The sequence below is a fragment of the Myodes glareolus genome, chromosome 9 (genome assembly GCF_982192425.1).
Source record: "Myodes glareolus chromosome 9, mMyoGla1.1, whole genome shotgun sequence".
Classification (NCBI taxonomy): Eukaryota; Metazoa; Chordata; class Mammalia; order Rodentia; family Cricetidae; genus Myodes; species Myodes glareolus.
Genome location: NC_142034.1, coordinates 34,887,586 through 34,915,341, shown reverse-complemented (window position 1 = coordinate 34,915,341; position 27,756 = coordinate 34,887,586). Strand labels below are relative to the sequence as shown.

General features: G+C 50.1%; 1 protein-coding gene across 5 annotated transcripts in view; it reads left to right on the top strand.

Annotated features, from left to right (window-relative positions):
* The window catches only part of Rnf43 (ring finger protein 43), a 69,388-nt gene extending 42,250 nt beyond the window's left edge, over positions 1-27,138 (top strand). For 3 of the 5 annotated variants that reach the window (XM_087910127.1, XM_087910125.1, XM_087910124.1), the window contains 7 exons: positions 12,435-12,557; positions 19,395-19,469; positions 19,577-19,708; positions 20,268-20,372; positions 21,384-21,545; positions 22,070-22,172; positions 22,814-24,288. In XM_087910127.1, the coding sequence (XP_087766253.1) occupies positions 12,435-12,557; positions 19,395-19,469; positions 19,577-19,708; positions 20,268-20,372; positions 21,384-21,545; positions 22,070-22,172; positions 22,814-24,273 (2,160 nt within the window). In that variant the 3' untranslated portion in view covers positions 24,274-24,288. Of the gene's footprint in view, positions 1-4,671; positions 4,813-12,434; positions 12,558-19,394; positions 19,470-19,576; positions 19,709-20,267; positions 20,373-21,383; positions 21,546-22,069; positions 22,173-22,813; positions 24,289-25,773 lie in introns of those variants that run through there. The other 2 variants (XM_087910126.1, XM_087910128.1) reach the window with 2 other exon arrangements.
* The last annotated feature ends 618 nt before the right edge of the window (positions 27,139-27,756 follow it).

Sequence of the window (27,756 nt, the reverse complement as noted above, 5' to 3'; positions counted from 1 at the left end):
TTGTTCTTGGCTGGCAAATCATTAAACAGTCCCCCCAAAGCAGGCCTCTTCCCCAGGGCCACCCCACAGACAAGGAACTAGAGCTGTGGTCAGAGGCTGTCAGCACCCATGCTGCAGCCTTGGGGCTGGCTCCAATGTGAGCCTTTCCCGGCTAGTGCCTCTTCTGAACGGAAACCTCTTTAACCTGGTATTAACTCCCCTCACCCCTCCGCCCCACAGCTTCTGAGGATAGACTGAGCATCCGAGTTGGCGGGGGACCATATTTGTACCTATTTCCTCCTGATGTAATTTCTAAGTGCAGCCTCCCTGTTTCCATCTATTGTTTCTTTATTGAGGCTTTGAATCTAAATGTAATCCGTGCTACCTGCCCAGGAGCCAGGGACTGAGATCCGCCAAGCAAACCGTAGAGCTTTGCCTGCCATCACTGTGTGCCACTTAGAGCCTGAGCTGGGAAGACTTTGTTGAACTTGGCCCTTTTGGAGACAGTATCTGCTCTTGGAGAGCTTTCCAGCTGCAAAACAAGCCAGCTGTGAAAGACAGCAGCATGGAACAGGGTTAGCAAGACAACTTGACGTTCCCTGGGGTCTGAGCTAGACAAGCTGAAAGACCTGAATGGGTGTGAAGTTGACCAGTGGAAGCTAGACCCTTTCACATTCTTGCATTGACGTCATCAAACAGCGATGCTGATGGACTCCTCTGGTAGTTCCCATGAGCCTCTGACACATTTAAATAAGCACTCTAGTTTCCTTAGTTTTCCTTCTTTTTTCTTTCTTTCTTTCTTTCTTCCTTCCTTCCTTCCTTCCTTCCTTCTTTTCTTTCTTTCTCCTTTGTGTGTGTGTGTGTGTGTGTTTATTTGTTTGTTTTTTAGACAAGATTTCTCTGTATAACCCTCTCTGAACTCCCAGAATCTGCCTGCTGCCTCTGTCGCCCCCCACCCCCGCCTCCTGGTGCTAGGATTACAGATGCTCACCATGCTCTCTGCTCTTTCAGTGTGTTTATAAGGACTGTCTGGACTGTCTGATTTTAGTCTTGGGCCTTTTAAACTTCAACTTTTTTACCTTAATGATGACTTTGGAAGCGAACATTACCTGCCTCTATCAGGTTTCTAAATTCCTACCATCTTGGACATGAGTTTGGTCAGAATAGAAATGGTGAAAGCATAAGGCAGAACATGCCAAAGTGCTTTTTAAATAATTTATTGGGTTAAGTATAAAAGGACAATTAGTAAACTCACCGCAGAAGGAGGTAAGGCCCTGCCCGAGAAGCACCTAGGGCAGAACTTCCAGAATGTTCATCTTGGAAATGAAAGGATTAGGTTTTACCTGTCTAGCCCTTGGCTTCTCTGCAAAGGGCAGCTTGGGATAAGAGCTGAATAGGGCCGGCAGGCCTCAGTGGTGCCATAGGATAGTGTCAGGACTCAGCTGATCTTCAGACCTCCTGGGATTCTTGGAGGTTGAACTCTGAGTACTTCACCTGGTGGAGGATAGGTATCTAGAATTCATGACTAGGGTGTTTTCTAAGAAGTGTGGGGGGAGATGTTGGAAAAGGTCTTACTGTGTAGCCTCAAACCTAACCATCCACTTGCCTCAATCCCCAAGTACCCAGCATCCTTTAAGATTTTAACCTTTTTTGTTTGTTTTTTGAGACAGGGTTTATCTCTTTAACAGTCCTGGCTGTCCTGGAACTCACTCTGTAGACCAGAGATCCACCTGCCTCGGCCTTGCAAGTGCTGGGATTAAAGGTGTGCACCACCACCACCCAGCAGACTTTAACCTTCGAAGTTTTGGTATTCTTTCTCAGTCTTCCTTCCAAAGAGAAGAACTAGGGTATTGTAGCTACATTATGGCAGTAGTGGCTTATCATCAGTGTCCGTCTGTGTATGCTACACCTTTTAGAGCTGTCAGCACAGTAGGCCTGTTTCCGTCGCACAGTAGACCTGTTTCTATCACACAGTAGGCCCATTTCCATCGCACAGTAGGCCCATTTCCATCGCACAGTAGGCCCGTTTCCATCGCACAGTAGGCCCATTTCCGTCACACAGTAGGCCTGTTTCCATCAGTTTTATAAGGAGCACCAGAATGGGCTATGCTCCAACTGCAACCTCTGCTATGGTCTCACTGGATGCATTGATGATGGATGCATCACTGTGTGGCTGTATGACTGTGTGATGTTATAAGAGGCTTGCAACGAGTGGTGGCTGAGTTTCCCCCTCTGAAGCAACCCCAGTAGTCAGCTCTTGCTTCTGCTTCTGAATCTTCTAAACAAAGAGGGTAGGCAGAGGATGGGGTGAGGAACCCCCACGGAGGCTGTTTTCCCGGTGATGGGTCTAGGTACAGTGTGAAACTTTGACACCCTCTGAGAAGAGGATAGGTAGGTACATTTTGAAATGGAAGAATGACGTCTTTTCTATGGGGTGAGAGATTCTGGGACCGGACGGGACGGGACAGGACAGGAGCCTGTCAGGAGGACCATTGTTGCAGTCTAAGCTGTGACCTCCAATTTCAGGACACACCTTTCTTACCCCTAAACATGGAGGAGCCCCGAAAAGGCATCTGCATCAAGACTCCTCTGCCTTCACTGTGGCTGGCAAGCAAACTGAGCGGTCAAGGGGCACACCTTTAATCCCAGCACGGGAGGGTGGGGGAGTTCCAGGACAGCCAGGGCTACACAGAGAAACCCTGTCTCAAAAAAAAAAAAAAGAAAAAGAAAAGAAAAAAGAAAAAGAAAGAAAGAAGAGATATTATTAAATCCTATCAGGAAGAAGGAAGCTGATCAGGGCAGAGATAGACCCAGCCTCTCTGGCTTGCTAAGCCCTAGAAACAGGGATGGAGTCTGAAACCTTTTGACCCAGGAGCCTGTGCTGCAGCTCTGTGCCGGGCTATGTGCTGTCATGGGAAGGAGGCAGGCTGACGGGTGTTGTTCCAGGCCACATTGCCTCTCTAGCTTGTATTCCTGGAGAAATGGTGATGCAGACAGGGTAGAGGCTCAATCTAGGAGAACTCCAACTCTTTAGCTAGAGTTCATTTTCCTCTTCTGTGAGAAAGCAAGTTTGTTTTTGAGGTAGGACCTTGCCGTATTGCTCAGGCCCAAGCAATACTCCCACTCCATCCTCCCAGGTAATAGGAACTGTAGCTATGTGCTGCGTTGAGCTGAAAGCAAGTTTTGAAGATCTCAGATAGGTATGAGCCAGGCTGGGCATTTAGCAATTCATGTTTCTTCTATGAACTGTATGGTGACTGGATTCAAATTCAGTTTATTTCTTCATTAAAAAAAAATATTCTAGCTGGGTAATGATGGCGCAAGACTTTAATCCCAGCACTTGGGAGGCAGAGGCAGGTGGATCTTTGTGAGTTTGAGGCCAGCCTGGTCTACAGAGAAAGTTCCAGGACAGCTAGGACTGTTACACAGAAAAACCCTGTATCAAAACCACAAAAAACAAAAACAAAACAAAAAAATTATTTATGTGTATAAGGCGTTTTGCCTGCATGTGTGTTTCGACACGACATGTGTACCCACGGAGGTCATAGGAGAGTGTCAGATTCCCTGGAACTGTAGGTATAGGCAGTTGTCAGCTGCCAGTGTGGGTGCTGGCAGTGGAAACCAGGTCCTGTGGAAGAGCAGCCAGTACTCGCGAACACTGAGCCATCGCTCCAGCCCCAGTTTTCATTCTTCCACCAAACACTAGGCCTGTGATATGCAAAACCCCAAAGTAGACTTTCTGGGAGCTGGGCTTTCCCCTAGGCTTTCCTGCTTCACCAGCGGTCTAGCGCATCTGCTCTCTGCCTTCTGGTTCACCAGCTCTGCTGTTCCACAGGGAGATTCTCTCTCCCCAATATGATCTTCTTCTGTAGCTTGAAATGATACACAATGGCCAGGCAGGAAATGGAGGCATGGGGATCATCCATGGCCAGTGTCAGCTACAAAATAGAGTTTGAAACCAGCCTAGGCTATGTAAGACCTCGTCTCAAAAAAAATAAATAAATAAAAATTAAAAAAAAAAAGTCAGACAGTGAGGGTGCATGTCTTTAAACCCAACACTCTGGAGGCAGAGGCAGGCCAATCTCTGAGGCCAGTCTGGTCTATAGGGTGAGTTCCATTATAGCCAGAGCTACAATAAGAAACCCTGTCTCGAAAATCCAAGAGCTGAGAGGTGGACCAGCCCTAGTCTGCTTTTCCCCAAGCAGCAAGAGCTATATTTTATGATGCTGGTGTGTCCTGCCGCCCAAGATAAAAGTCAAGTGGTTCTAAGTTCAGGTAATGGAGGGTGCACTGGTGAGGATGATTATCAAATCTGGGAAGAGGAAATAGGGAGAAGGGCGCCTTTGAAGTCTGGCCAGTGCTCCTGATTACAAAGGCAAAATTGTAGCAGGCAGTAAAGTTACCTGTCCAAGGCCTGGGTGAAGGTCTGAGTGTAGAATCCGAGAACTGAAAGATTGTTGCAGCAGTGGGGGGGAGGGGGAGAGGGCTGGGAAATGGGATATAGTGCCAGTGGCTTGCAGAAGCCCACGCCCACGAGAAGATAGATGCCCGGAGAACAGAGCCGGGAGTTAAGTACAGAGCTCACTGGAGCCCTGGAATGCCCTTTGTGAGGCCGTAATGAGGTCACATGGGAAGGAGGCGGGCTGAAAACTGGAAGAGCTTGTTCGGTGGGGTTTGGAGGGCTGAGAACGGGAGGGACGTGGCCCTGGATAAGGAACTGTCCCAGACTCTGCCTTGCAGAATACTGGCCTTCAGAGGCACTGTTGACCGCCACGGGAGGAAGGAGTCAGAAAGGGCCTTGTCTCTTCCAGGAATAAAAAGAGAATTGTTATTGTAAGTACAATAATAAAGCCAGCTCCCATTTAATGAGCACTTGCTAGGTGTCGGTCTGTGCTGGGCACTTACTAGTCATTATCTCTGGTCTTTGGGATGAACAGGGGTCATTTTTCTGTGGTATTGTTGTTTCCATCCTGAAATGAAGGCTATGATGCTCAGAAAGTAACTTGCCCAAGACTCCACAGGTACCTAGTGAGGCCATTTGAATTTGAACCTAACCTCTGTCTTGGAAAGAAATTAAACCAGAATGAATAAGTTAAAGAAAGAACAATGGACTTAAAAATATAAAGTCCAGATGGGTGTAGCATCCATGCCTGTAATCTTAGCCCTGACTAGGTTGAAGCAAGAGAGACAAGAGTTTAAGTCAACCTAAGCTACACAGCAAGACCCTACCTATCTCTAAAACAAAACATGGACATCGGAGTTCACAGTTGGAGCCGTAGCTATTCCAGGGGTTAAAGCAGGAGTGTCCCTTGAGCCCAGAAGTTCAGGGCAATCCTAAGCACCATAGCAAGACTATGCCTCTTAGAACAAAAAGATTATAACATCTCTCTCTCACACACACACACATACACACACAGAGAGAGAAAGAGAGACACCAGTTTTCGTGTCTTTGCCGAGGGGTGTAAGTGTGCGCAAAGCCAGTTCTAAACCTGAGTGATCTGGACCTCCCTCATGGTAACTCTAGGACAGGGGTATCCCATCTCAACTCATGGCTTCTCTTGGGAACACACACCACCCACCAATTCTTAAATTCCTTCAGTTTCTGGGAGCCCTGCCCAGCCGCATTCTCACTGAATCTAAAAAGCACTTGGTCCTCTTCTGGTATCACTGAAAGAATGGGCAGGCCAACAACTTCCTATTTGTGATTAGGAGCCCAGGCATCCTGAGGAGGTGAATGCCCCTAGGTCTGCTCTCTCCCCAGGATCCCGCCTTGGGCTGGAATGCCTGGAAGGATGGGTGAAGGCTGCCTCTGTGTTCACAGGGCAGCAAGCTTCCTAGCTAGGTAATGAACAGTCTTGGTGAGAATGACTGGTTTTCATTTTTAATCTGAGGATACTTGCAAAGCTCTCATGGTAACCAAGTCAAACCGTGCAAAAATGTGGTGAACGTGTTTCTTACACTACTAATTGGACTGTACAAGAAAGGTCACATATTTTCTGTTAAATCTGTTTCCAAGGCCCCATCTCTCAGGGTGAGTGCAAGGTAGCTTCCCTTCAAAAAGGAAGAGGCACAAATGCCCAGAGTTTTAAGAAACCTACCTTAGCTAGGGAACCCGATGCCTGTGCTCATTACCACAAACACCTGTTACCCAGACGCAGGTTCCCTTTGAGATCAGAGGGGAAAGCACTGGGGCTGTAGCTCAGTGGAAGAGCCTTTGTCTAGCATACACATGGCTCTGGGCCCCGGCTCCAGCGTTGAGAGAGGAAAAAAAAGTTTGGATATAGCTTAGTTGATTAAGTGGCATCATGAAGCCCTGAGTTCTACCCCCGGCCCTGAATCAACCGGGGGTAGGGGGCGACACATGTCTGAAACCCCAGCACTCAGTAGGGGGAGGAAGATCAGAAATCCAGTCATCCTCCACTACATATTGAGCTTGGGGCTAACCTGGGCTACACAGCACCCTGTCTTAGAAAGAAAGAAGAGACAGGAGGGAAAGGAGAAGGAAAGGGGGAGAATCTGAGTGGATACACGTTTTCTCCTGGGGTCCAGTCTCCCCATACCTGTTGCTCAGTCATTCGACAGGGACCACACGCCTTCTGGGGTCCAGCCTAGACTCCTCCTCACCCCTTTAAGGTTCTAGAGGCAGGACCCTCCCTCCGCACTCCACTTCTTTCTGTCTTTGGGACATTTGCACTTCCTCGGAGAGTTCACCTTTCACCAAAGCCAGGAAAGGAGCTGTGAGCCAGCGTTGGCGTGTGGCAAATGCTCCTAGGGCAAGGGGTGAAGGAGAGAAAAGGCAGGAAGTACAGAAAGCCATTGTTCATTCTCCTTCCAGCGCCATAACCCTCCCTTACCACTTCCTCTCTCTGTGTCTTTTCCAGAGCAACCATTGCCAGGGTTTTTGGTGTACACTCTGTTGTCTTAGGAGTCATCTGCTAGTCCTCTGGTTGTCAGTAAATCCTGGGTACCCCATGTCCAGCGGTCACTGACAGGACAGTGGGGGACAGGTGGCCTGAGGGCTGGGTAGGGAAGACAGCAGACAGATTCGCCACAGTGGGAAAACCCTGTGATTAGGGAAATACAGGACCAGTCTGCAGATGCCAAGAGTGTGTTTAGGGAAGTAGAGCAGGTTGTTATTTTTGGACACAAAGTGCGGGGGCGGGAGTATTAGGAAGAGAGAGTAAGCCACAAGGCAAGGCAGCTCAGGCACAGCCTTTAAAACCTGTGTCCGTGTGTCTCTGGTGGGCACGCACATACTCATGATTTATATGTGTGGGCATGCATGCCATAGCACACATGTGGATGTCAGATAAGTGACTTTGTAGAGTCGATTACCTCCTCCTGCATTTACGTGGGTTATGTGGGTTCCAAGATCACGGCCGACACAGCAAATGCTTTTACTCAGTGAGCCATATCCCCCGAGCCCAGGCCAGGCGTTTAAGGCTGCAGACTTCATCCAAGAGCTGTGAGGAGCCCACTGAGAGCTTCCAAACAGGCAAGCAAGCTCAAGTTAGCGCTGGAGCCACTTTGCCACAATACAGAGGGGTGAGTGGGGTAAGACAAGCCTAGTTAAGAAGTTTCTAGTGATTCTGGGTAGCAACTGTGATGACAACTGTAACTAAGGACCTGGACTGATTGGGAAGAAACAGGAGTAAAGAGGCAGATAGATAATTGGATCCCTGAGCTTTCTACTTTATGATGAACCTAAAATGATGGTTCCTCTCTGCTTGGTGAGTGAACTGACCGACCAAGTTTGGTGACTTCCTTTCTCTCTCTCTCTCTCTCTCTCTCTCTCTCTCTCTCTCTCTCTCTCTCTCTCAGTAAGGTCTCATTGTATAGCTCTGGTTGTCCTGGAACTCATTTGTAAATCAGGCTGGCCTTGAGCTCACAGAGATCCCCCTGTTCTTGCCTTCTGAGTCCTGGTATTAAAGACATGTGCCACCATGCCCAGTTTATTTGTTGATTTCTCCCATTTTCATGTTTGAAGGAAATAGAGGAGGCAGGGTGGGTAGCCCCTGACTGGGTGACAGGTAGATCCTGCTTCTGATCCCCAGGACAAGGGACACTGGAGACCCAGTTTCAGACTATACAGTGATCTGGTCAGTCTTGAGCAGGCTGGGTTTGAGGTATCTATTTGCGGTTCTTCACACAGAAGGATGCAGGGACGTTAGAACCTAGGGATCTGGCGCTCAAGATGAGGCAGTAAGTGGAGTACTATGCTTGTGAGGTTGTTGGGGTGACTCAAAGAATGTGTAAAGAGTACCCAGGACAACATCCTGGGGGGGGGGTGGGGTCAACGGCATTCTAGGAACTCGTCTTTGAGCCCTTTGACTTTATAGACATATAATTGGCAGGTCATGATGCTGCACACTTGTAATATCACTTGGGAGGCAGGGACAGGAAGCTTACTGCATGCAAGTTGCTGGTCTACAAAGTCTTAGACAACAGAAAATACCCCCATATAATTAGTAAGACAAATGATTTGGTTATGAGTTGGGGAAGGATATCATGCTTTCAGAGCCAAATGTGAACACTGAAGCTCAGGCTGGCATGGAACTCCCTGTGTAGCTCAGGCTGGCCTGGAACCCGTGGCCTTCCTTCTGTCTCGGTCCTCTAGTGTTGTCTTACAGACATGTGACACTATACCCAGCTCTCCCACGTTTTTCTCCTTTGACTTATTCTACTATTAGGTTCCCTCTGATGTGGTGTCCGTTACCAACTGTGGTACTCTTAACCTTCTGGTGCCTCAGTTCCTCATCTTCAAAGGAGGGTCAACAATAGCTTCTGCCTCACAGTGATACTGTGCATTCATATTGAGCTCCGTGACAGGAGAGGATGGAGTCCGACAAGCTAAAAGCTAGTCTTGTGTGAGCTTGGCTTCTCTGAGCCGCAGGCTCTTCTTTATACAGGAGGCAAGGCCTGCCTCGCAGTGGAGTAAGGCTGAAGCCCCGGAAGGCAGGCGGCACAAAGGCCGGTCACCCCCCATTCTTGTTCTCGGTTGCCGGTTCAGCAATTCTGCTGATTCTGACTCCTGGACTCCTCTTCCCCCTTGCCAGATGCATCCTCCGACATGACTGATGCTGTGCTCCGCTGAGGCTTAGGGACGGAGTGCTGGGTAAATCTCTGCAAAGCTTCCCTTTCTAGATCTGCCCTCTGCGCTCTCTCTCTCTCTCTCTCTCTCTCTCTCTCTCTCTGTGTGTGTGTGTGTGTGTGTGTGTGTGTGTGTGTTAGGGGTCTTAGAGAGCTGGCCTGTGATGGGAGGGCAAGCTAGTCAAAGCAGTGGACTTCTGTGACTAATTTCTACGTCCCAGGAATTTCTGCTCGCTTGGCACAGCCGTGTCCGACTCTCCTCCACACAGGCTCCTTGGAATCAGCGGGGGAGTCCTCCTGTGTACAAGTCTGTGGTCTCCACGGCGTGGGCTGGCTCCTGTTGCCCGTCCCCTGCCATCCTGCTCACACCTACCCCGCCTTCCCACAGTTCTGTCTCAGTCTGTGTTTTCAGGACAGGTGGCTTCCTCTGCTGGGAACGACCTCTCCTCCCTCTTCTCTTTGTTGGTCTTTTGGGTGAGCACATATTCAGTCAGCCTCTGATAAAGCTATCAATTCACCCTTGCAATAAATGCTCCATTCCTCATCTGGAACCTCGAGTCTCTACTTCTCATATCCTCCAGTAGTCTCTTGACCACGCTAGCCTCAGTAGGAGCCTGCAGGGTTGGTGGAATTGAAGAATGAATGGAGGGCTGGGAGACGGACAACTTGATCAGGAAAGCGCTTGCTGTGCAGCGTGAGGACTGGGATTCTGTGCCCAGCACCGTGTTAAAGAGCTGAGCGCTGGCTGAAGAGATGGCTACTCAGTTCAGAACACTGGCAGAGGACCTGGGTTGGTTTCCAACACCCACATGGCAGCTCACAGCTGTCTACAACTCGAGTTTTGGGGGATCTGATGCCCTCTTCTGGCCTCCTCAGGCACCAGGTACACGAGTTGCACACATTCTGACAAGCATTCATACAGGCAAAATAGAAATAATAAACCTTAAAAACAAAAAGGTGAGGTACGGCGCTGCTCACCTGTAGTCTCAGTGCGTGGGGGCAGACACAGGCAGGTCCCTGGGAGCATGCTGGCCAGCCGGGCTAGCCTCGTTGACGAGCTCCAGGCTCAATGAGAAACCAATCTATAAAAGTAAGGTGGAAAGCAATTGATTGAGGCTTTCAGCGTCAACCTCTGACCCACACTCACATGTGCACATACATACAAAATGAATTGCACACATATGCACATGCACACACACACACATACACGCACATGCATGTGTGTGCGCGCACACACACACGGAATGGGTGGATGGTTGGATAGGCAGACTGAAGCCACGGTACTCATTGAAAAGAACACAGCCCAGCCTCATGCCGTTCATTTCTGGAGACAAGAGTGTAACCTTTCTCCCACACTGAGCCTCCATCACCGCCAGGCCAGTAGCCCTTAAATTCTGGAAATAAGCATAGGACCCCTGCTACCTCCCCAAGATGTTCTTATGAAGGCCACAATGCAAAGAGACATCGTAAATATTGATTGAGAACCTACCAGGTTTGAGTCAGTAAGAGATGAGCATGAGAAAGCTTTCGGAAAGTTACTACGGTTTTCAACCCATAGTGGACATCATCATCATCAATTTGAAATTCCCTGTGCTCCCTCTGATGGCTCGTTCTGAAAGAACTTCAAACTTTAGCATCAGTAGAGAGCGAAGTACTAACCACCCCTTTGTAGGAATCACTCTCTGGCCAAGACATGGGACGCCAGGGACAAGCAAATACTACTTTGTTCTCTTAGCACTTTGGGAAATTCAGAGTCAGATATATTTTAGAATTGTCTTACATAAAGAGCAGGTGAGATGGCTCAACAGAGTTGTCATCAAGCCTGATGACCCAAGTCCAATCACTTGGATCCCCGTGGTGGAAGGAGAGAACGGGTGTCCACAGTTGTCCTCTGACCTCCTCCACATACACACCATGGTGTGCATGCCACACGTGCACAGAAAACAAATAAAATGTTATCAAAGAATACTATGGAATAAGATTGTTAAGTGAAGGATCTCGTTTCTCTGATGAAGGGGTCCCAGGATTTCGTTCACACAGCTGGTCCGTTTTCCCTTTAGTCATGATTCTGTACCAGTTTGCCTTAGAGGTACCGTCTTGGATTGGACCTTCCATAGTCCTAGAGCTAATAGACAGAGTTAGTCCCATCTCTACTGCATCATTCCTGTGCCCAGGAATTGTGTTGGCCAGTCCCTAAGTCTTGGCCCAGCTTCATCCAAAGACAGCCTCCTCCAGCAGCTTGCTTGATCCCATGATGGGCACAGGGCACTCACAGGAAAGTGAGAAAGAGGGGCAGGTACACTGAGTTAGAAGACACAGGCCAGAATCTGCAGGGCAACAGCTGTTGAGGCATCCCAAAACAGCATCGCAGCACCTGACACTGCCTCCAGGCTCAAGGACAGAAGGCACAGAGGCAGGATCAGTGGAGCACTCTCTGAGCGTGGAGCTTACAGGAGCATTCTCTGAGCCTGGAGCTTACAGGAGCACTCCCTGAGCCTGGAGCTTACAGGAGCATTCTCTGAGCCTGGAGCTTACAGGAGCACTCCCTGAGTCTGGAGCTTACAGGAGCACTCCCTGAGTCTGGAGCTTACAGGAGCACTCTCAGAACCTGGAGGTTTGGGAGCAAGTAGAAGGATCAGGAGACACTGTGCTCAGAAGAGGAGCCATCTGCAGTTGGTCTGTTTAGAAAAGTATGGCTTGAGGGTCCTGCAGCTGCTGCACAGCAGGTTCTTCATTTAGGTCCTGTCTGCGATGCTCCTCCTTCCCATCCCCCATCCCTTGTACCCTCAGCACCTTTGAAGTCACAAAGAGTGATTACTAGCTTAATATGAAGCTCTCCAGCAATAAGATTCACTCTTCTTGCAATATGGTGGCCTGAAACTCGCTGTGTACCCAGGCTGGCCTCATACTTCTGGCAAACCCCCTGCCTCTGCCTTCTGAGTTCTGGAGTTACAGGCATCAGCCGCCATGCCCAGTGAAGGTCTACTCTTTTCTAGTAGCAAGAGACCTACTCATGGCCAACAAGATGGCTCAGCAGGTAAAAGTTCATGTAGTGCAAGCCTGGCAACCTGAGCTTGAGTCTAGACCCCATGGCAGAAGGAGAAAAACAATCCCTGGAACTTGTTCTCTGACCCCCACATACACACCATGGAGCATGTGCTCACATCCACATATGCACACATGCACGCGTGCGCGCACATACACACACATTATTTTTAAATACCTTTTTAAAAGAGGCCAACCTGGGGCCTGCCTAGAATAATGTAGATGTGCTTGGTTCTTGTCCGTAGCTCATACCTGCTCTAACCCAGGCCTCGCACCTGCTTCCCAGAGCCCCTCTAACCCAGGTCTTTGTCTCTCTGCAGTCCCACCCGCTGTACCTGTGCAACGCCAGTGACGACGACAACCTGGAGCCTGGATTCATCAGCATCGTCAAGCTGGAGAGTCCTCGAAGGGCTCCTCGGCCCTGCCTGTCACTGGCCAGTAAGGTAGAGTCTCACAGCACCCGTCCTCAAACCACATGTCCTCAGCTGCACCCAGCACTGGGCTGGGGGACGCTGTGCTCCCTTGTCTCCTTGTCTCTTAGAACGATAAGACCTCGAGGCTGGAGAGATGGCTCAGTGATTAAGAACTCTGGCTGCTCTTCCCAGCACCACTTGGTGGCTCACAACCATCTGAAAGTCAGTTCCAAGGGATCTGATGCCCTCTTCTGGCCTCCACGGGTTCCAGGAGAAAGGTGGTACACAGACACCATACATATCATCTATACACATATACATAAAATAGCGTGTTTTTTTTTTTTAAGGAATGCTAAACCTGGCTGGGCAGTGGTAGCACACACCTTTAATCCCAGTACTTGGGAAGCAGAGGCAGGTGGATCTCTGTGAGTTCGAGGCCAACCTGGTATACAGAGTGATTTCCAGGATAGCCAGAGCTGTTACACAGAGAAACTGTCTCAAAAAAAAAAAAAAAAACCCACAACAACAACAACAAAAATTGCTAAGCCTGATTGATTCCTCAAGTTCCCTTAGTTCTCAACCCATCCGAGAGCGGTAGAAATCCACACTTTTGTTTTTCTACCAGGCGGGCCCAGGATTTTGAATTTCATCCCAGCATGAGCTCCCACTGCCTCACCCCACTCCATTTCTTAGAAGTTCTGAGGGCTTTCCCTTCCTCAGCACAAGAGCAGATCAGGTGGGTAGCACAGGGTGGGGTGTCACTTGAAGGTTTGTTTTTCACACTTCAGAAACATCTGCTGAGTACTTTCACAAGAACAGCAAAACAGCCGAACTTGGTGGCTTGTGCCTGAGGTCCCAGCACGCAGGAGGCAGGAGGCCGAGCGAGGATTGTGTACTGAAGGCCAGCTCGGGCTGGAGAGTAAACACCAGCTCAGCCAGCGCTGTATAACAAAAACGCTGGCTCAAAAGAGGAAAACAAAACAGCCAAGTGGAAGCTATTGCTCTCCCTACGATGTGTACACATTTCCTGTGAGCTTTGTTAACTTTAGGCCTGCAAGATGATTTTGGCTTACACAAGGGTCATATGTAAATTAGGGCTGGGGGTATGGCTCAGCTGGCCTAGATTGCACAGGCCCTGGCTTTGTTCTCTGACGTTTCATAAAGTCAGGCTTGGTGGTACATGCTTATAATTCCGGCCCTCCAGGTTAAAGGCAAGATGATTAGAAAGTCAAGGTCACCTCACTCACACGGTGAGTGTGAGGCTAGCCTGGGCTATATGAGACCCTGCTTCAAAATTAAAACAAAACAAAAGCTCAAACAACAAAACAAAATACCTCCCACTAAAATGTAAATTAGTTGCCACATTTAAAAACTGGAAATAAACCAGGCAGTGGTGGTGCACGCTTTTAATCCCAGCACTTGGGAGGCAAAGGCAGGCGGACCTCTGACTTCAAGGCTAGCCTGGTCTACAGGAAGAGTTCCACGACTGCCAGGGCTACACAGAGAAACCCTGTCTCCAAAAAATAAAACAAATAAAAGCTTAAAATAATATTAAGGCAGAAGATACTCACAGGCCTGCATAGGTACTCACAACCTATACTTGCTGAAGACATTCACAGGTTTGTGCCACACCCAGCTTCCTGCAGTTCTTTTAACACAGTCTGTGACTACACTATCTACACTGGCCGACTATAAGGGTGCTTCTATGCAGGAGGCTTTTTCCTCGACCTCTGCAGGTCTCACACACACACACACACACACACACACACACACACACACGCTGTGTTAGTGTGCTTTCTCCTTTCCTCCCTTCCATTCCATCTGTGGCCTCAGTCTTTGGGATGCTGCTGCTCACACTAGAGCAGGTCTTCCCCTTTAATTAAGCTCTCTGGAAACATCTTCGCAGACACACCCAGAGGTACCCTTTGCTAATCTCTTAGGTGCTTCTCAGCCCAGTTAAATTGACAGTCAGACGAACCCCCACACCTGGCTTCTCAGTCATTGCTAAGAGAATTGCCCTTTTCCCAAGCATGCCAAACGGCTCCTGTCATCTAACTTGGCCAACTGTTTGCCTAGGGTGTCCTGCTCAAAAGAGGTCTGTAAGGTTAGTAATAAGGGTGTTCTAGGTACTTTTGTTGTCTCAGGAATCTCAAAATCTAAACTAAAATACTTTATTTTGCTTTGGCTTTATAGAATTCTCTTAAGTTCAGCACATTAATACAAATTATATAACAAGATGAATATTATATATGGCTAGTTTAGTGGAACACACACACACACACAATTACAGTTCGTAGGACATGTAAGGAAAAGATAAGGTCTCTGGTAAAGAAAAAAAAACTGAAAATCACTAACCCAAATTGGTTCCTGTTCTCGTTTTCCCTTAATATTAATGATAAATCAGGTGTGGTGGTACATGCTTGTAATCCCAGCACTCAGGAAATAGAGGCAGGAGGATTAAGAGTTCAAGGCCATCCTTGGCTACACACACACACACACACACACACACACACACACACAGCAAGTTCAAGCCTAACCTTAGATTGAAGAGACCCTCTCAAAAAATGAATAAATTAAAGGAAAGAGAAGGGAGGACAGGGAAGAAAGGAGTATTTTATGTGCATTGGTGTTTTGTCGGCATGCATGTCTGTGTACCATGTGTATGCCTCGTGACCTCAAGAGGCCAGGAGAGGGCATCAGATCCCCTGGAACTGAAGTCATGATCATTGTGAGCCACCACGAGGGTGCAAGGACTTGAACCTGGGTCCTCTGAAAGAACTGCCTATGTTCTTAATCACTGAGCCACCTCTCCTGCTCTAGGGTGAGGATTTAAGGAGACAGTACAGATGCAAACTCATAATCCAGTGCTAAGCACAATGGCAATCTTCCAGTAAGTGATCACAGTGACCAGCGTGTCGTCACAGACATACATGACAGTACCAGCTGTTCGCTTATTTTGTCTCATTTTGTTTTGATTTTTCTGGGTATTGAAGCCAGAGCCTTGCACACGCTAAGTGTGTGTTCCACACTGAGCAGTCTTACCCAGAGCCTTGCACACGCTAAGTGTGTGTTCCACACTGAGCAGTCTTACCCAGAGCCTTGCACACGCTAAATGTGTGTTCCACACTGAGCAGTCTTACCCAGAGCCTTGCACACGCTAAGTGTGTGTTCCCCACTGAACAGTCTTCCTCATATGCTCTACAGTTCACAAAAGCTGCTTTTGATTTTTTTAAAACTGCTTATCTCACTTGGTCTTCTCTGAAACCCTCGCCATGATTCTTCTGGACTTTTCTGTCCCTATCCAGTCACCTGGAGTGGTGTCTGCCTCTTTATCAGTCCCAAGTCCCCTGTCATACCTGGACAAACACAGAAGGAATTAGATAGGCAAGCCGCTGGGTACCAAGATGGCCACCAAGCCAGCGGCTAAGAGAAGGCCCTCTCAAGCGGGACATGATGACACATACCTGTAATCACGGCATGCAGGAATACTGACGGAGCAGGGTGCTGAGTTTGGGGCTAGCCTGGGCAACATAATGAGACCTTGCCTTGACGAAGACAGAACAAAACAGAAAGAGAAGGCACTCTGGGGGCTGAAGTCCAAGATGATGGTGAAGAGTCTTCACTGTTTATCAGTTAGTGTCCATGGACCAGTTCAGGCCCTCTGAGTCTTGGTTTCCTAGAGAATACTAAGGAATAAATAAACTCGTGTATGCGAGCCACATATAGTAGTTGATATAATAGCACCGTGTGCCCGGCCCAAACCTAATTACTTTACGTGGATTAATTAATGTAGTTCACATAGTAGCTCTATGAGGCGGGGTCTGTTATTGCCCCAGATTACAGAAAAGAAAACAGAAGCGCCGTGGAGTTTCCCCCAAAGTCTCACAGCTCCTGGTGGGAGCAGAGCTGGAGTCTCCTCCTCAGCCCTCTGGGCAGGGCAGGTCTCAGTAAGAAGCTTCTGCCTTCTCCTTCCTTCTCCCATGCTCTTGAGCGCAGCCTAGTGCGGCTCATCCTACTGACTCTTTCCAGCCTGACCCAGCCCTGTGGGGATGGAACTCCTCCCAGCAGATGGGGGTCTTTGACCAAATGGACTTCAACAAAATGTCGTACTAAGTCTGTGTTTCTTGGAGGGGGGGTGATGGGTGGGGGCAGGGGGACTAAAGTGCTTTCCCTTCCTCCCACCCCCAGAGGGAGCTGCTTCACATTTATCTGTTTTGTGTGTTGAGTGTTTGTGTCAGACAGGGGACCAGATGGTAGAGGGCATTCAGAAGTAAAAGGTGTCGGCCATTTTCTGTTCCTTTCATGTATGCTAGAATATCATTACAAGCAGTCTAGTTTTTTTTTTTAACCATTTTTTCTTTAAATTTTACTTATTTATATTTTATGTATGACTGCTCTGCATGCCCGCCTGCAGGCCAGAAGAAGGCATCGGGTCCCATTATAGATGGTTGTGAGCCACCATGTGGATGCTGGAAATTGAACTCAGGACCTCAGGAAGAGCAGCCCGTGCTCTTAACAGCTGAGCCATCTCCCCAGCCCGAGCATTCTAGTGTGGTGTGCACAGAGAGTCCGGAGCTTCTTGGCTTAGTGGGCATAGTGGATGTTGTTGTGTTATGGGTGAGCAGGCGGTGTTCTGAAACAGTCACTGTGGTCTGTAGAGGAAAACCTAACAGTCGACTAATGGACCGAAAGACAGGATTCCAGCTCCCTCTCTGTATGCTCTGAGCCGGCTCCTGGTGCAGTTGTGCCTGCTGGCCCAGGGTCTGGCCCACCCTGTAGCATCCCAGAGAGGACATGGCTGTCTTTCTGAAGCTCAATTTCAGGTTGTGGGAGCTTGCCCATCCTCCCTGTCTTCCAGATTTCACTCCTCAAAGAGCTACTCCATAGGTAACTCCTACTCTTGGGTGCAAGTTGGCAGGAGGCTCAGAGAGCCCCAGGTTGGACTGCCATCCATCCCCAAATCTTGCTTTCTGTCTCTTGAACTCCGAACACAGGAATCCACTGCCAGAAAGTCCTGTTTATATTCTCCTGTTGGCAAACGCTCTGGGCTCTTTGATCACTTTTACAACTTTGTAATTATGGGCTGTAATGGGCTAGGGTGTTTGAACCTCACAGTAATTGCTTTCTACTGTTCCTACCCAATTCTTCAAAGAGAGCTGGATGAAGAAGTAAGAAAATCTCCAAAGAAGGGAGCCCCCATACTCTTCTGGGCCACACTGAGCCCAGAACCTTGGGTATGGGAATCTTTCTGTGACTACTGAATTTCCCAACCCACTCCTCGCCCATCCCTGGACTATTAGATCAACAGCAGGCTCCCCTATGGGGTTCCTTTTTCAACACTTCTTTTTGTTGTTGTTGTTTGTTTTGAGACAGTGTTTTTCTGCATAGCCCTGGCTGTCCTGTAACTCCCTCTGGCTAGCCCTAAGGTCAGAGATCTGTCTGCCTCTGTCTCATAAGTGTTGGAATTAAAGACAGAGGCCACTCCCTGTCAACACTTATTGAAAGCCCGAAATTGGAGGGCCCTGAAGATGTGTTTGGAGCTGGCTAGGCTTTCTGGGAGGAAGTGGTTAAGCTGCAGTTTCTCAATTTCTTCCCCAGTCTGTTCATTGTGGAGTCCATGAATTTCCTCAGGACTTGGGGTCCTAGGCAGGGTCCGAAGAGGGACCAGCCCAGCTCCCTGGAGCAAGAGAGAAGAAAGGAAAGTTATCCTAACCAAAATAGCCCCTCCCACCCCCGCTTAAGTGTCTCAGTGCCTTCTCCCTGTCCCCTGCCTGCACGTAGCTGGTTCTGAGGGGCCCACTAGTCCCTGCCACTGGGGAGAGTGGAGAACAAGCTGCTCCCAGCCTGCCTGGCCGGGGACCTGCTCCAACAGGCTCTCCCAGGGAAGGGAGCACAGATCAAAGCTCTGGGACTGTAAGTCCCAGCACAGACTCCTCTTCCTGCCACTGTGACTTGCAGAAGGGTTAACTCCTTCACTGCCTGTCGGAAGGCCCCAGAGACTCAGCAGGGTCCCTGGGTGGGTGGGAGGTAGCACAGGAGGTGGTCTGGTGGGTTCGATTCCCTGCTCAGGAACCTTCCCAGTGTCCGTCCTTGTCGGTTAGTTGTTGCTGTTGTGCACTTATCTTCCATCTCTCACCCCACACAGGCCCCAGATTCCCTCCTCTTGTTCCCTCTTTTGTTTTTATCTGTGCTGCTGCGTTGCTGCGTGGCTGGCTAGATTGTACTGCCTCAGACGCACTCTTGGAGCCCTTGGAGAATACATGTGTGTACCTGTGCACAGTCTTTCAATCCTTGTCCAATCCAGCCATCCTAAGGGAGAGGACAAAGGAATCAAGAACTGGGCAAGGCCTCCTTAAGGCCCTGATCCGGAACCAGAGAGCTTGGCAAGCTGGAGAGATCGCCCCTGGGTGACCACTGAGGTGGGGGGATCTGTTATGTTATGGAACAGTGTCCCAGGCTCTCAGCACTTGGTCTCACTCCTGATGGGTGACATTCCACAGCCGCCTCTGGAGAAGCAGGGCTGGGTCTTTCTCTGTTTTCCCCATTCCCTCTCTATCCTCTTCCAGCCGCTGGTCACTCCCTGCTCTTTGTTCTCACACTGCTTGATCCCTGAGCAGGGGCTTATCTTACCCTAGAACCAAAGCTGGTTTACCGGCACCCACTAAAACCTGGGTGGGTGTTCCATTTCAAAATGAAAGACTGAATGTTGTTCTTTGAAGGCAGTGGGCTGGGTTGTCAGCCAGGGTTCCCAGGCTCCTCGACTCCTCGCACACATACCTGTGCGTGTACAGGGTTCAGAGATACCTGTGTTCAGGGTTGAGAGCCACCTGTGACGGACTGTGATAACCCTCGGCTGTGTCTCTGCAGGCCCGAATGGCTGGCGAGCGTGGAGCTAGTGCGGTGCTCTTTGACATCACCGAGGATCGATCAGCGGCTGAGCAGGTGCCTAGGGACAGGCGGGTGGTCCAGGAAGGGTTTGGAGGGAGGAAGGTATGGTTCCTGGGGGAAGCAGAAGTCACAAGAACCCTGTGGAACTCTGTTCTCTGCAGCTGCAGCAGCCGCTGGGACTGACTTGGCCAGTGGTGCTGATCTGGGGTAAGGATGCTGAGAAGCTGATGGAGTTTGTGTACAAGAACCGGAAGGCCCATGTGAGGATTGAGCTGAAGGAGCCCCCAACCTGGGTAAGCACCCCAGGCCTCCGCCTTGCATCTGTCTTGCATCTGAGCAGCCTTGTGCCCGCTCCCTGGAAACCCTCTAGACCAGTCAGCCTTTAGCCACGTGTCTCTGGGAATTTTTTCTGCTCTCTGAGCCTCGTCTGCAGGATAAAACAGATTGGGTCTGTTGAGTCTGTTTTCAACTCTGTGGTTTTATGGCATAGAGCACAGAAGCCTGCCTGCCTGCGGAAGCCCAGGCTCTGACCCCTGGCTGGTGCCTCTCCACTCCCCACCTCTCTCCAGCAAGTAGCTCCCATCCCACTGTACAAAGAGATTCTTTCCGCCTCTGGTTGCAAACACATGAGTTTCCGGGATAAGGGGTCTCACTGCTGCAGCTCCAGCCCCCTCTCCTGCAGCCCCAAGGCAGAGAGAGCACCTGGTCCTTCCAGTTCCATCATTCATCCCTCAGGTGGAAGGCCCAGGGGACCTTCCATCTCCATCTCTACTCCAGTGTTCCCTTGCACCTTGACCTGGCTCTTTCTGGAGGGTGACCCTTTCTCCTCTCTGCTTCTCCCCACATCCCCAGCCAGATTACGACGTGTGGATCCTCCTGACTGTGGTGGGCACCATCTTTGTGATCGTCCTGGCTTCAGTGCTGCGTATCAGGTGTCGCCCCCACCACAGCAGACCGGTGAGCGGCGTGGGCTGCCCGACATGAGGGGGCTTGGGTGCAGATGTGGAGGTGGAAAGAAGAATGTGAGGCAGACCGGTGTCTTTATGCCCTCAAAACAATCTCCATCTAAATCAACTCTAGATTTTCTGATGGTTTATACTTCATATTTCGCATCCATCCATCCATCATATATACTGAGTAAAACATATCAGTTTCAGGTGCTGGAAACAGTACTGTGAGTAAAAATGACAAAAAAAAATCCTTCACTTTTTTTTTAAGGTTTATTTATTTATTATGTATACAGTGTTCTGCATACATGCCAGAAGAGGGCACCAGATCTCATTATAGATAGTTGTGAGCCATCATGTGGTTGTTGGGAATTGAACTCAGGACCTCTGGAAGAGCAGCCAGTGCTCTTAACCACTGAACCATCTCTCCAGCACCAGCCCTTTACTCTTAAGAAGCTTTCATTCTAGTGGGAGGAAGCAGGCAATAAAAGAAGTAAAATGTATAATCTTTTGGATGGCAACGTATGCTTGCTACAGAGAACAGTGAGGTAGCAAAGAGGAGCCAGCAGGCAGGGAGACAGGGTTAACCATTTCTAACCAGTCCAGGGAAATTGAGAAAATGACAGACTAGCATAGACCAGAAGTAGGTGAGCATGGGTGTTACATGTCTGTAACTCCAGTTCCAGGGGACCCGATACCCTCTCTGGTCTCTGTGGGCACTAGACATGCACATGGTACACAGGCGTGCATGCAGACAAAATGCCCATACACATAGACTAGAAGAAGAATGATTTTTTAAAGCGTCTCTCATGAGTAATCAAAGGAAGACAAGCATAATGGAATATCGCAAGGTGGTGGGACGGAAGGTCGCAGCTATGCAGGAGCTTGGACAGGATCCGCCCTCAAGGGCAGCCATTCGGCTGTGTGACCTCATGGGGCGATGGAACTGAATCCAAACCGTGGCGCAGGGAACAGGGAAGCAGAGCCCTTGCTCCAGATTGAACTCTATTCCTCTTCCCAGGACTCTCTTCAGCAACGGACAGCCTGGGCCATCAGCCAGCTGGCCACCAGGAGGTACCAAGCCAGCTGTAGGCGGGTGCGAGCCGAGAGGCCAGACTCAGGGAGTAGTTGCAGCTCGGCCCCTATGTGTGCCATCTGTCTGGAGGAGTTCTCAGAGGGGCAGGTAAGGTGGGCTAGGCTGGAGATGGAGGTGGTAGCTGGGGCGGGGGGGGGGGGGCGGACAGGTCTGGGTATGACTCCATCCTACCTACACAAGGGTCCTAAGTGTTGCTCCTCAATGTGGTCATTTTGTTGGCTTCTGAGAAAAAGCATTGATATTGCTGAGAGGGAGCCTCCTGCCAGGCGACAGTGGCACTTTAAATACATTATCTCTCGTTAGCCCCATGGCAGAGGAGGGTGGGGAGGACTGGGTTCTTATCCTTACTGACAGCAGAAACTGTTAAGAAATTTGAGCCAAGCATTGTGGTGCATGACTCTAACTTATCTCACAGAGATGTGAAACTATCTCAAAAAAAAAAAAAGTAAAACCTAAGAGAGAGAGAGAGAGACTTGCCCAAAGTCGTGCATCTTAACGCAAATCCACCAGCTACCAAAGCCCATACATCCAATACTCTCCTGTTCTTTTGCAAGTAGGTGAGTCAGGGAGATCCTTGTAACCTTTGGTTGGGACACTCTCGTTTGCTTCAGGAGCTCCGGGTCATTTCCTGCCTCCATGAGTTCCATCGTACCTGCGTGGACCCCTGGCTACACCAGCATCAGACTTGCCCCCTCTGCATGTTCAACATCGTAGGTAGGAGGTGGACCGAGGGCTCCCCTTGTGCCCACAGATGGATCTAGAACATAACTGCCCTCTGGGAAAGACTTTCTACTGTGAGACTAAGGAGAAGCAGCTGCCACCATGGTGGCTTCAGCTGCACGCTGCTCAAGAGCACCTTGTCTGCTGGGGAGGGCTGTCCGAGTGGAAGCCATCTTCGCTTGCTCAAAGAGCGTGTTTTCCCGACAGTATTGTTGATTCTAAATCTGGGTTATTTTCAAATTCATTGTTCTAATGTTTGGCAATAAAGGGTCCTAGTCTAATAAAATCGATATAACAATTTTCTAAAAAAAAAAAAAAGGAAAAAAGGATATGAAATCAGTATCTTGAGGGAAAAGAACCTTGTGCTAGTTCATCCAAAGGGACAGTGTGAGCTAATGGCGGCCCTGGGTGAAAGAGCCCGGGATGGCTGACCAGAGGAGCAGGGATTGACAGCCCTGATGAAAAGGAGGAGTTAAGTCCAGTCTCAGGCAAATTTTAGATTAGATGTTCTTGGTGTCCCAAACTGAGTTCAGAGGCAATGCAGGATCAGACAGGGTAGCCTTTCTGCGTTCATTCTCTGAATGGAGGCTGTGTCTGTGAAATCAAATGTGCATGTTCTTTGTTCTTTTTTTCAGAAGGAGATTCATTTTCCCAGGGCCTGGGAGCCTCTCCATCTTACCAGGAACCAGGCAGGAGACTCCACCTCATTCGCCAGCATCCTGGCCATGCCCACTATCATCTCCCTTCTGCCTACCTGTTGGGGCCTTCCAGGAATTCAGGGGCCGGCCCCCCAAGACCTAGGCCCTTCCTGCCCTCCCAGGAGCCGAGAATGGGCTCTCGGCATCAACGCCTACCCAGGGCTTCACATCTTCGGGTTCCGGAAGAACAGCAGCACCTGGCAGTACCTCAGCACCCCTACGCACAGGGCTGGGGGCTGAGGCGCCTCCGATGTAGCTCTCAGCACCCCACAACTTGCCCAGCGGCCCTACGTCGGGCTAGGCCTCATGACAGCAGCGGGTCTGGAGAAAGCTACTGTACGGAACGCAGCGGCTACTTGGCAGATGGGCCAGCCAGTGACTCCAGCTCAGGGCCCTGTCATGGCTCTTCCAGTGACTCAGTGGTTAACTGCACGGACATCAGCCTGCAGGGCATCCATGGCAGCAGTTCGACCTTCCACAGCTCCCTGAGCAGTGACTTTGACCCCTTGGTGTACTGCAGCCTTGAAGGGGATCTCCGAGGGAAAGGAACACAACCTAGTGTGACCTCTCGACCTCGTTCCCTGGAGTCAGTGGTGCCCACTGGGGAGACTCAGGTTTCCAGCCACATCCACTATCACCGCCACGGCCACCACCACTATAAAAAGCGGTTCCAGTGGCATGGCAGGAAGCCTGGCCCAGAAAATGTCCCTCAGCCCAGGCCTACTGCTTCTCAGACTCAGCTCCAACGGGAGCCATCTATCTTGGACCCGAAGTTGACCACGCCCAACCCGGCAGCTTCTTCAGTGTTCCCCAACACGCACCGGCCCAGGTCCCTTACAGAGCCAGCTCCTGGCCTAGCAGAAGCTGCCAGCCCCAACCCCAATTCCAACCCCAACAGTCTTTTGAACTTGCAGAAATCCAGCCTCCCTGTCCGACACCCACAGAGAAAACGGCGGGGTGGCCTCTCAGAACCCTTGCCAACCTCTCGGCCCCAGGACTTGACTGGGCACCCAGCTTGCCAGGTTTTCCCCCGTTACAGCCCCAGCCTAGCATACCCTTGGCCCCCAGAGGCTCATCCATTGATCTTCAGACCTCCAGGCCTGGACAAGAGGCTGCTATATGAAGCCCCAGGCCCCTGTTACTCGCGTTCACAGCCAGTGTGGTTGTATCTGCCCCCCCGCCAGCCTCTGGGACCATGCTCTCCTGGAGAGGGACATTCCGAGTGGAGTTCTGACATGCCAGAGGGCAGATCATGCCCTTATCCACACTGCCAGGTGCTACCAGCCCAGCCTGGTGAGTTTTCAGGGAAGCAGGTGTTCTGGGGAGAGGGCACTACACCTGGATGTTGCGGGGCAGATGAAAACAGCCATGGGGTTGCTGAAAGCCAAGGGCTGTAACTTATCTAAAGCGCAGAAATCACAGGGAGTTCCCAGCTTCCCTAGCAGCCCGTCTCTTCCGAGCACTCTTGTTAGTAAGGCCAGCCACATCTTCATGGGAACTCATGGCATTTCTGTGTCTCAGCCAACAGTGCCGATGTAAATCCTTGGCTCTAAGCCAAAAGCATTTGAGCATTTATTTGCCCAAACCATACTCCCTTTCCAAGGCTCTTACCTCCCACTCCCTCCCACCTTTGAGAGACAGTATATGAATGGCACATTTCTTTGCCTATAGCCATTTCTAGAAGAACCCTTCTTCCTCAAAAGAGGACCCCAGAGGTCCCGAAATACAAGGCCCGGAATTCTACAGGCAGGGCTTGGGAGCTACGGACACTCACTTATTCATTTCCTCCTGATTACACACTTGCTATGTGGTAGGTTCTAGGCAGGCTTCTGAGGACGCAAAGCTTGCTCAGGTCCATGGAGAGGCGTGCATGCAAGCAGTGTGTGGGATGGATGTGTTCACAGTCATGTGGTGTGAGCATGGGCCAGGTGTTTGGTGGTGTTCCCTTTGGGCTCGGTCGTCTCTGCTTTGGGTGCTGCCAGCTCAGTCTCCCTTTTGCTCCGGAGTCAACGCTCCCTCATTTTCCTGTGTTAGCTGTCATCTTCTCCTCGGGTCCACTGCTGACAGCCCCTCCCCTTGTGGGGCACAGCCTGAGGGTCAAAGCTGGAGCCTCCCTCTGACAGGGCCATGAAGGCCAGAGGGCTGCATGCCTGGTAACATACAGTTGTGCCCCACAGCTACTCCTTCTGCTACCCCATGCTGCTGCTAGGCTCACCAGCCTTTCCGTGAACTGTCTAGAAGCAAATGCTCTGTTAGGTCCACAGGAAGGAAAAATCTAACCTAACATGGCCTTCAGGGCCAGCGAGCTCCATTTCCCGTCCCTTCCTCTGCCCTCGGCTTCAGTCACGTTGGGGAAACACTAGTTCTAGTTCCTACTGCCCAGGATATCCCACTGACTTCCCTGTTCCTACAAACCCAATTCTTGCCATTCCTGTAACTCCAGCTCGCCAATCTTCAGTCAGAAAGTCTTTCCTCACTGCTGTGCCTGGATGTGCTCTCTCCCCTCCCATGATGCACCTCTCATGATCCTCGGTCTGTGCCACTGCCGTAAGACCCATGTGCATGCATGCTTCCTCTCCTAGCTTATTCTTTTGGAGATCCTGTTCAGCAAATGGTAGCAAGCCAAGTTCAAAGTGAATACTTAATAAATATTTATTGGGTGAATGAATGAATAGTAAATACTGGTCATACAGGGTTGCTGCAAGTATTTCTCTGGGTTTGTTTTTTTACTCCCGTTTCCCAAAGGGCCCCTCTCAGCTTTCAGCCTAATCACCTTTCCAGATATATTCCCACGTCTCCGTCTCTGCGGTCCCTCCCCGGCCAATCTCCACAGGTGGGAGAAGCAGGAAACTAGCTGGACCCTCCGTGACCTTTTTCTCCCCTCTCTTCCCATGCAGGCTCGGAGGAGGAGCTTGAGGAGCTCTGTGAACAGGCTGTGTGATGGGAGATGACCAGACATAGCTCCAACCACGGGTGTGCTCCAGACGACTCAGGGTTCTACCCGGCAAAGGGGTCTGCTCCTGGGAGAAGCCTCAGCAAGCCTCTCTTTTTGCCGCACTTCCTGGGACCACTGGAAGAAGAGTGGTGATGGTGGGTGGCGGGAGGTGCTGCTCCCTGCCCCTAGCTCCCAGGCTTGTCGGCAGAACACACCTACCGTGCAGAAGGTCTTGTGTCCAGCCAGACCGACAGCCACAATGCAGTTGTGGGGTGGGTCTGGAAAGGCTGAGTTTTTGACAGGAAGCTAGGGTGAATGTCTAGGCGTCCTCAAAGGTGCTGCTCTTTCCCCAGCCCAGCTGGGTCTCCTGCTGGGTCACCTTTGCCCCAGGCTTCAGGTTCACACAAGCCAATGGGTTAGGCTGAGGGCATGGCTGCCTCTCACCTCCTGTCATGGCTTCACGGGGGCGACTTCAGCTTGATCAGTCCCCGTCTTCACACAAGAACCAGGGGATTTGGTGAGGCCCTGTCCTTAGGGAGGTCTCTGCACCTTCTCTAGCCAGTACCTGCCCTGGTGCTCAGGGAGGAGTCGTCTCCTTCCCTGTTCTTAAACTAATCTTAAGTTGCAGGCTTCGGGAGCCAGGGTGTAGTGTTCGGTCCCAGAGGTGGGGACTTTTGACCAACCTGGGATGAATCTTTTGATGATCAAACTCCGCGTCACTCCAGCACCTCCAGTTCCTCTGAGGTAGAGAGCAGGAAGAGAGAGAACAGCTTCTCCTGGAAGCTCTCCTGTCTCTGAGTCCCACAACAGACAGAGGAAATCGACCATCTGGGAAGAGGAGGAATGAGATGAAGGCAGGGAAAGCAAAACCACAGCTGAGCAAGGACAGAATTCCTCTCAGAGTGAGTCTCAGAGCAAAGATGGAGAATGGCATGTGACCTCGTGGGTTTGCAGGACCCAGAGGCCCACCTTCCCAGTGAAGCCATACAACCCAGCAGAAGGTGTACACGTGGAATTAGGGCAACAAGTTGGCCTGGGCAGCTTGTACCAAGTGGACAAGGGCTGAGGGGCCTCCTGGAGCTCTTCATCCCAGGACATCCTAACCATTGTTAGCCCCTCAGGCATTATCCTTGCCTGGAATGTGAATGTGGGGGCAAAATGGCCATGGGATCCTACTTGGGAACCTTCTCTCCTCAGAGTCAGTGAGGAGACTGGCACCCAGGCACCCACATAGGTATTTATATCTGAACCAGACAGAAAGATGCTTGAATCAGGCACTATGTTGAGAAATGTATTTATTTGCTAATATATTTATCCATAAATATGATCTGGCTTTGTGGTTTTGTTTCATTATAATTTTCCACTCAGGATAACAATTTCATTTTCTCTCTTAACTTTTGTTGAATCTTTGAGGCCCAGTCTCACTCAACTTAACTTTGCAGCTGAGACTAGCCTTGAACTAACTCCTGATCCTCCTGCTTGCCCCCCCACACACACACAAATTACTGGGATTATAGGCATGTACTGTTCTTGTGTCTGGCTTCATATGTTACTTGTGATATCAAAAGCTTGTAAGGATAGGTTGGTTTTAAATCCCCAAAACATGGCTTCATAAGATCAGAGAGAGCAGCCTGCCTGGGTCCTTATCGCAATTCAGTTATTTATCTGTATTGTCCTATTGCTCACTCTGATGCTTCGGTAACTTGCTTTTTGACCTTAACCAAACCAAATATGCTGCCTTGGTATGTGTGTATGTAGTGTATGTGTGTGTGTGTGTACATATGTGTATTTAGGTGTGAGTTTGAGGTCAGCCTGATCTATGTATCAAGTTCCAGGCCAGCCAGAGCTACATAATAGACCCTGTCTCTGGAGAAAACAGGAAGAGTCTCTCACTGCACCTGGACCTTTGTTTTGACTAGACCAGCTGGCCCTGAAGCCCCTGAGA